We start from the raw sequence: 8,674 nt of genomic DNA on the forward strand, positions 1-8,674 counted from the left end.
AGTTTTATTTTCCTTCCAGGAAGCAATGGTCAGTGTGTTACCCGCCTTCATGGGAGGGACTGGGACTGTGAATATAAGCTGCAGCTGTCCGCATGTCTTTCCATGCTCAAGCGAAACACTCAGCAGGAACTCACTTCACTTCACTTCACTTCACTTCACTGTCAACTCAACTCCTCTAGCAAGGTAGGCTGCCGGATGCTTTTAAACAACTGCAAGTGTAGATTTAGTGAAAACTGTAAGACAGTTGAACTTTGAAACATCTGAAACATGTCATGGTGTTTAAACAGTCTTCTCTGTATTAACGTTCAGAGATTTCTTAAGGTTGCTGTTTAATGCTGCAAGCACTATTGCACCAATAGCACTTATGTAACCAACGTTTTGTAATAAAGGAATATTTCCTGAAAACAGTCACTGTTCAGTGTGTGTTTACACTGACTCCCTGGAAACGGATCTTGCGTTACCTGGGCAGGACTCTCTATGGGTGCCAGTGCTATAAATAGTTAATTCTGCCAGTGGAATTGGCACCTGTTGCTTACCTGCGATATCTTTTCTCAGTGCCAACAGTGAATACTTGAATACTTGCAGTAACAGCCAGCATTAATAGTTCATTTCCGTGTTTATTAAGTGCAGCAGGCAAGATGGCCAAGCGCGTGGCGGTGATTCTGTCCGGCTGTGGAGTGTATGACGGCACAGAGGTTCACGAGGCGTCCGCTGTGCTGGTGCACCTCAGTCGAGCAGGTGCCAAGGTAATGCACGTACATGCACACAAATAAAGCAACACGAGCCAAAACCTAAACAGGGCTTTGAAAAAAGAACACACTGAAAAGCTGGGTTTTCCTGGAGATAAACAGAAAAGTAAGAAAGTCAAGTGAAAATGAAAACCAGCTCGCTTTGCTTTGTAGGTCCAGATGTTTGCGCCTGATGTTGAGATGATGCATGTAGTTAACCACTGTGAAGGAAAGCCCGGGACGGACAAGAGGAACGTGCTGCAGGAGAGCGCGCGCATCGCCCGGGGTGACGTCACTGACCTGGTCAAGCTGGATGTCGGCGCCTTTGATGCTCTCATTATTCCAGGTGATTCAAGCAGCTGCATCATCACACTGTAGCACAGAGCAATTACAGTACCCACACAACACTTGTACGTCTGCAGGTATGGCGTTATTTTACTCACAAATGTCAAGAGCACATTATGGTTAATACACAAATATGCGCAAATCTTATCGCAGACAACGGAATTACATATATATATATAGGCTATTATATCACTGTAGCCATTTAAGTGCCATTGAATGTATAGCTAAGATTAAGTGGATTTTCATGAAAAAAAAAAAAAAATCCAACCTGAAACCAAACACTGGATTAAAATAGTAATTATAATAATAATAATAAATAATAATAATAATAATAATAATAATTATAATAATTAAACAGTTATGCTTTTTGACATTTGTTGTTGATTTGTGTTGTTATTTATTATCGCCATCATACCAACTGAGAATTTATTGCTATGCTTTTAAATTCAGTTGAGGTATCTATCTGACACATTATGACATAACATTGATGTTTTATATAAAGTATTTAGGGCCATAGGCTATAATATGTTGTTTTTAGATAAATTGCTCAGAGACCAACAGTATTTTCATCAGTCAGTTTTTTGAGGTCTGATTGGTTAAATCTTTATTTGTAGTATAACTTTTAAAACCGTGTTAAAAAAGTAGCCTATATCACAGAGAGATGCTTATGTGCAAAGAAAAGATCAAAATACCAGAGATATAAAACAAAGTAGCCACAATAACCATTTTATGTTAAAACAAAATACAACAATAAATTAAAAATAAATAAATAAATAAATAAAGGAAAGGCCCTGCACAAATCTGTTTTGAGACTACTTTTTAAAAGTGCATAATGATAACCTTTGACAATGGTGACAAAAGGTGTGAAAATAATTTATATCTTTAGCGCATGAGCCCACAGATATTTGAGCGTGCAGGAGGAGGGACACGTTTTAAGTAAGCGCACTCTTTCCGGGCTAGAGCAGTGTATCTGAGCGGAGAGATTCGCGCTAGCGCATTGTATCAATGTGCTTTCACGCTACAATAATGACCTCTCGATATTTAACGCCATGTACAAGCGGTCTATTAAAGATCAATTCAGCTGGAAAGCATCTTCTGTGTACAAACATCTGATGGATGTCTTTAAGATATCAATTTTACATGCATTTTAAATCTTAAACATCTTAAAGACATTTTCTACACGTTTATTTGACATTTGATAGGAAACATCCTACAGTCGTATTGCAGATGAGCAAGCACTCTGAAACAAACGTTTAGCAGATATCTTTTTTTTTTTTTTTTTGCAAGTTTTGATCCTGAACCCATGAAAGCATGTTTTTATTAATGGTATAGTGACATTTTAGGTGTTAAAAAATTTGATTACTCATTTCATGACCCCTTCAATAGTGAATTGACTCTTAATGTGCCATACAGGTGGTTTTGGAGTGGCTAAAAACCTGAGTGACTGGGCCACCAAAGGCAAGGATTACTCAATCAAACCTGAGGTTGATAAGATCATTAAAGCTTTCCATAAAGCGAAGAAACCCATGGGCATGTGTTGCATCTCTCCTGTGCTGGCAGCCAAAGCTATTCCAGGATGTGAGCTGACCGTCGGCCACGACTCAGAGTGTGAGAAGTGAGTTTGGGCAGATTTAAGCCCTAGAGTTATTAAAACCTGACCCTGATGAGATCACTGAGTTAGAGGTGTTTTGGTTCTGAACTGAGTGTTGTCTTTCTTGTGACCGCAGGTGGCCGTACGCTCAGGTGGCTAAAGCCATGGCCGAACTGGGCTGCAAACACTTGAATAAGAATGTCGGCGAGGTGCATATCGATTCCAAGAACAAACTGGTGACTACGAGTGCGTTCATGTGCAACGCTCCTATCCATGAGGTCTTTGATGGTCTGGGTGTCATGGTCAAAGAAGTTCTCAAACTAGCCTAACTTTGCCATTTCACTTTCTCAAAGTTATTACATCAATAAATATGTATATTTATTTATAAAAGAATAAAGATGTTATCGACTAACCCCAGAAAAAGTTGAATAACGGTCACGAGTTTACGTATATATCAGAAACCTGGTGAGACCAGTTAATTTTCAGTAAAACTGGACACACTTTTTTGTTGTAACCTATTATCAATAAAATTGAACTGATTTCAAAGATTTGCTTGCTCATTGGTTTGTTAATGTGCAGTTTTTTTATGTCATGATAGACAAGCTCATTAATTATTTTAAGGTTTAAATTACACTTGTTCTTTCTTTCATTAAGATTGGCATACTCTCCAAAACACTAGCATTACTAAATTGAAAAAAAAAAGTATATAATATATATATATACCTCGGAATAAGAAAGAAACAAACTAATACTAGCATAGATGCCATTCTTCTAATGATGACGTGTTATGGGAAGTGTTCCCGGTTTCAGTTTTCCTAATTAATGCAACCTATAAATCTTTTAACCGATTTGGATATTAGAAGTGTATTAGTGTGTTATGTGTAAACCAGTTTAAAGAGGTGGGTTGTTAATCTAGATTTAAACTGCAAGAGTGTGTCTGCCTCCCGAAGAATGTTAGATAGGTTATTCCAGAGTTTGGAAGCTAAGTAGGAAAAGGCAGTTGATATTCTAAGTATTATCTAGTTGCAATGGGTTTTGAGAACACAGCGAACGTGAAGGACTATAATGTAACAGTGCTAAACCATTCACCACTTTATAAGTAATAAGCAAGATTTTTAAATCTATACAATGTTAGATAAGGAGCCAGTGCAGTGTTCGCAGGACCAGGCTAATATGGTCATACTTCCTGGTTCTAGTAAGAACTCTAGCTGCTGCATTTTGGACTAGCAGGAGTTTGTTTATTAAGCGTGCAGAACAACCACCCAATAAAGCATTACAATAATCTAACCTTGAGGAGAAGTAGAAGAGTAGCGGCCCTAGTACTGAGCCTTGAGGTACTCCATACTGCACTTGTGATCGATATGATACATCTTCATTCACTGCTACGAATTGATGGCGGTCATATAAGTATGATTTAAACCATGCTAATGCACTTCCACTGATGCCAACAAAGTGTTCAAGTCTATGCAAAAGAATGCTGTGGTCAATTGTGTCAAACGCAGCACTAAGATCCAATAAAACTAATAGAGAGATACACCCACGATCAGATGATAAGAGCAGACCATTTGTAACTCTAAGGAGAGTAGTCTCAGTACTATGATACGGTCTAAATCCTGACTGGAAATCCTCACATATACCATTTTTCTCTAAGAAGGAATATAATTGTGAGGATACTACCTTTTCTAGTATCTTGGACAGAAAAGGAAGATTCGAGATTGGTCTGTAATTAACTAGTTCTTACAGGTGTTTATGACTCTCGTTTCTCAGATGTTTCCAGTCAGAGTTATTAATAAAAAATGTCTTTGATCTTTTATGTTGTTTTATGGCACTCAGCGGGCATTTGCAAGCTTTATTCCAAAACAAGTTAAATAAAAAGCACCCATCCCTAAAAAGCAAAGTGTCTCACACTGCTCTGGGGGTGAAGAAAGGCCTCCTGTAGCGAATTTTGGGGTTTTTGTAAGAAAAATGTCCATATTCAAAATATAATAATCACTTTTATATAACTTGTGCCAACAGCTGTACAGAGAAAGCAGCTCCGGAGTGATGACGTACTGTATGAGGTCAGCATTGCAAAAAAAAAAAAAAAAAAAGATCCAGAGCAAGTCACAAAGTAATGAGACCTAAACACTGACCAAGACCATGTCTTTATGTGGTCTATAGAGGTTTCAAGGCCAAGTGCCAGATTTATTAACGGCTTGCATTAGTGCAAACCCTCTTTTGACTTAAATTGTTTTGCATTATTGAGACACTGTTTTCCAAATGAATGTTGTTCAGTGCTTTGACGCAATGTATTTTGTTTAAAGCACTATATAAATAAAGGTGATTGATTGATTGATTAAATAAAAATACTGTCAGGATTAACTAAAGAAATACAGTTAAAAATTAGTGATGAAAAGGAGAGTGTGTCTGAACCCCGAACATTATCAGGAAGGCTATTCCAGAGTTTGGGAGCCAAATGCGAAAAAGCTCTACCTCCTTTAGTGGACTTTGCTATCCTAGGAACTACCAAAAGTCCAGCGTTTTCTTTATGTGAGGAGAGTATTTAACGGATCATGCAAAAAATATTCACTAAAGTTTCCAGTAGTAATTATTTTAGTGGTATTTGTGAAATTACTTAAACCACATTGCACTGGATGTGGCTGACAGTTCCAGTTCTAGACATTTGTAGGCCCTAGGCAAATGTTAGAAATGGTTGTGCTGCTTAACATTTGTTTTATTCCGGGATTCTGTTCCTGCACACACATAGACAGTTGTTGTGGTAGTGAACACCACAGCAGCCACTTGCTAGTACCGGGTTGGACTTCAGGACTGCCTTAATTCTTCGTGGCATAGATTCAACAAGGTGTTGGAAAAATTCCTCAGAGATTTTGCTCCATATTGAAATGATAGCATCACACAGTTGCTGCAGATTTGTCAGTTGCACATCCATGATGCCAATCTTCCATTCCACCACATCCCAAAGCTGCTCTATTGGATTGAGATCTGGTGACTGTGGAGGCCATTTGAGTAAGGTGAACTCATTGTCATGTTCAAGAAACCAGTCTGAGATGATTTGAGCTTTGTGCCATTGTGCATTATCCTGCTGGAAGTAGACATCAGAAGATGGATACACTGTAGTCATAAAGGGATGGACATGGTCAGCAATGATACTCAGGTAGGCTGTGGTGTTTAAACAATGCTCACTTGGTACTAAGGAGTCCAAATTGTGCCAAAAAATATCCCCCACAGCATTACACCACCACCATCAGCCTGAACCAAAAGGCAGGATGGATCCATGCTTTCATGTTCTTAATGCCAAATTCTGACCCCACCATCTGAATGTCGCAGCAGAAATCAAGACTCATCAGACCAGGCAAGGTTTTCCAATCTTCTATTGTCCAATTTTGGTGACCTCGTGTGAATTATATCCTCCGTTTCCTATTCTTAGCTGACAGGAGCGGCACCCGGTGTATTCTTCTACTTTAGGGTTCGACGTGTTGTGCATTCAGAGATGGTGTTCTGCATACCTTGGTTGTAATTAGTGGTTATTTGAGCTGAACCAGCTAATAAAAGTATTACTATGTATACTGGAAATGTCCAGGCAGGTGAGTTGAGGAAAGTTCGCCCCTCCAGGACCAAATTTGGAGATACCTGGCTGGCTGTATGTGATGCTCATTTGTGGACCATTATGTGGTGTTGTTGTGGCTCTGTCCTTTCTCTGTTTGTTGAATCAGTTGCAAATGACTTAAACAGCCAGGGGGAATAATGATACATTTATTAAATATTGCAGATTAGTTACATATTCAGTCAAAAGACACATCAGATCATACAGCTTTATACACATGATTTCCTGAAAGATACATATTATCCATCTTATCACTATGTATTATATATATATATATATTTAAAAAAAAAAACTGATTATATACTACTGTTTCATTTTACGCAAACACTGTTAGAGTGTTAAGGACCCATGTCTTAAATAAAGAGGTCAGCATAATCCGGTCACAGTTTGGAGGTTTTGTTGGAGAAATGGTTGTATTTGTCAAAACCGCTGACCAGCACTGTGGCAGGAAAAGTCCTTGGACGCTCAGGGTCCTGTCAGGAAAACACACACACATTTATATGCTTTTTCCAGCTAAACATCTGCAGACACATATGTTAAATGTCATCCTTTTGTAAACTGAGCAAGATATTTACCTGGATTGGATAAGTGCATGTAGGGACATATCGGATGACATAGCCACAGCGCCTTCTATTAGATGTGTTGGGATCGCTGGCATGGACCAGAAGTCCATCGTGGATCTGAATAGAATTTAGACAAAGAATGCTTTGAAAATGCAAGATTTTTTTGAGTCGTTCCATGGTTTTGATTGGTAGTCTGTTTTCTCAGACATTGTCATGGCAAGCATTCATACTCACAGACATCTGACCAGCTTGAAGAGGGCATAAGATGGCCTTCTCCGTCTCCACCAGCTCCTCTGGGATCTCTTGATTGACACTCAGCATATTGCCAGATCGCTTTGACTGGTGATGGGGCAGGAGACCAGAATGGTGACTTCCTGTTGGAAAATAAATAAGGACAGTTTAGACACCTTACAAACCAGACACAGTCAAACCTGCAGACAGAGACCGTGTTCATACCTGGAATAACCTGCAGTGCTCCATTGTCCTCAAGTGAGTCATCCAGAGCGAGCCAGACTGAGAGAACAGGACCTCCATCAAAGCCCCAGTACCTGAAGTTCAACACATGATGAATGCAACACTTGGAATGGATTCAAGAGCCAATAGAAAGCCGAAACACTTCAGTTGTGCTTACTTCATATCCTGGTGCCAGGCCACAAATGGCAATCCATCTGTCTTCTCAGTGCGGTCCTTTTCTTTAGAACAGGTATTGTTCAGTTGGATTTCCTGCGTTTTAGCAGGCTTGTTACACACTGGATATTTACAAATGAATCTGGAGTCCAGCAGGATGATGTCAGGCCCCAGAACCGCTGTGACCACCTCCAGAAGCTTAGGGTGCTTGGCCAGGGCCATCACCCAGTCACACTCCATGTGGATATTATGAAGGCTGTAAGCAGTGTAATATTCACCTGTAGAAGAATAACAGCATTATTTCATCTCCAAACTCAATTCAGAGGCTTATATGTAAAGTCAGCAGCACCAAAGCTCTCACCATGTTTTCTCTCCAGCTCAGCAAAGGCATCTCGGGCCTTCTGCAGTTCTTCTGGACTGAGGAAAGGAAGGGCAGACAGGTAGCCCTGCTGCTCGTACAAGTCCTGAATCTCAGCCACATCTCTCTTCATTTCTGAAAATGCAATGAAACTTCTGCTTGTCTGCTGGAGATGTGCAAAGCTTACTTTGCTTCTCAAGGGCTAGGACTCAGCTGGGCAAACTCCACAGGGAAGGAGAAGCTGTTTTTATAACCCAGAGAGAAAGATGGCAAATACAACTTGTGCCCAGTTTCAGTCTGACTTAGGCATTTCCCTTTTTGACCTCTGAAAACCTCCTTGTTTTGGCTCCCCACTTATTCATAGCAATTTTATTCTGGGTTGTTTATGCAGGAACAGAGAGTTCTGTAGTGACTGGAAGCAATGGTCCATGAGAAAATAAACAGGAAGTACCTGCTGCTATTAAGTGCATAAGGGTGGAGGTGAGCCACAAGAAGCAGCCAGATGGCAAACTCAGGCATTTGCCTCTGTTTATTAGGCTCTTTTTCATTGCTAAAGTTCACTGAGTGTATGCAGGGCAACCAAGAAAAAAACACTCCTGAGTCAGAAAGATGCTGATTTCTTTGTTCTGAGTCTTGGGCAAGCTGAAAACAAGATTGAAAGATCAATATAAAACAATTATGAATCTATGGAGGAAAGTATGGACAATGGATCATATCTAATTCAAGCGATACCTGCTCTCTGCTCTTCAGGCTGTTTCCTCTTGAGATGTCTTGCTTCTCACTGTCAAACTGTGTGTATATATAATAAGTTAAGGATTAGGCTCCTCCTCCAAGGTGACATCATACTAGCATACTTTA

The 8,674-nt window shown here is 39.7% G+C and overlaps 2 protein-coding genes across 3 annotated transcripts; one reads left to right on the forward strand and one right to left on the reverse strand.

The window, feature by feature from the left end:
• The first annotated feature begins 57 nt into the window (after window positions 1-57).
• LOC113113409 (glutamine amidotransferase-like class 1 domain-containing protein 3A, mitochondrial) lies at window positions 58-3,212 on the forward strand. Of its 2 annotated transcripts, none has more exons than XM_026279578.1 (5): window positions 58-183; window positions 626-746; window positions 903-1,074; window positions 2,487-2,688; window positions 2,801-3,212. In XM_026279578.1, the coding sequence occupies exons 2-5, from the start codon at window positions 639-641 to the stop codon at window positions 2,991-2,993; spliced, it is 675 nt and encodes a 224-aa protein (XP_026135363.1). In that variant the 5' UTR covers window positions 58-183; window positions 626-638; the 3' UTR covers window positions 2,994-3,212. The 2 variants fall into 2 exon arrangements, with proteins under 2 accessions (XP_026135363.1, XP_026135362.1); XM_026279577.1 differs by having other exon boundaries at window positions 64-183; window positions 631-746.
• A 3,401-nt stretch (window positions 3,213-6,613) lies between these two features.
• On the reverse strand, window positions 6,614-8,674 carry LOC113114447 (probable alpha-ketoglutarate-dependent hypophosphite dioxygenase). Its single transcript, XM_026281379.1, has 7 exons — window positions 8,549-8,674; window positions 7,820-8,458; window positions 7,463-7,736; window positions 7,288-7,379; window positions 7,066-7,205; window positions 6,844-6,948; window positions 6,614-6,741 (listed from the first exon to the last, which is right to left on the reverse strand). Exons 2-7 carry the CDS (start codon window positions 7,947-7,949, stop codon window positions 6,649-6,651), a joined length of 834 nt encoding a protein of 277 aa, XP_026137164.1. The 5' UTR covers window positions 7,950-8,458; window positions 8,549-8,674; the 3' UTR covers window positions 6,614-6,648.

Source organism: Carassius auratus, chromosome 14 (assembly GCF_003368295.1).
Source record: "Carassius auratus strain Wakin chromosome 14, ASM336829v1, whole genome shotgun sequence".
NCBI lineage: Eukaryota > Metazoa > Chordata > Actinopteri > Cypriniformes > Cyprinidae > Carassius > Carassius auratus.

Bases quoted from the DNA above. Each gene is read 5' to 3' on its own strand.
- LOC113114447 (XM_026281379.1), bottom strand. From the start codon at position 7,949: ATGAAGAGAGATGTGGCTGAGATTCAGGACTTGTACGAGCAGCAGGGC. The intron at 7,380-7,462 runs GTAAGCACAACT...GTTGAACTTCAG, and splicing joins GCCTGGCACCAGGATATGAA to GTACTGGGGCTTTGATGGAG. The intron at 7,206-7,287 runs GTATGAACACGG...ATTTTCCAACAG, and splicing joins AGCACTGCAGGTTATTCCAG to GAAGTCACCATTCTGGTCTC.
- LOC113113409 (XM_026279578.1), top strand. From the start codon at position 639: ATGGCCAAGCGCGTGGCGGTGATTCTGTCCGGCTGTGGAGTGTATGAC. The intron at 1,075-2,486 runs GTGATTCAAGCA...TGTGCCATACAG, and splicing joins TGATGCTCTCATTATTCCAG to GTGGTTTTGGAGTGGCTAAA. The intron at 2,689-2,800 runs GTGAGTTTGGGC...TTGTGACCGCAG, and splicing joins CACGACTCAGAGTGTGAGAA to GTGGCCGTACGCTCAGGTGG.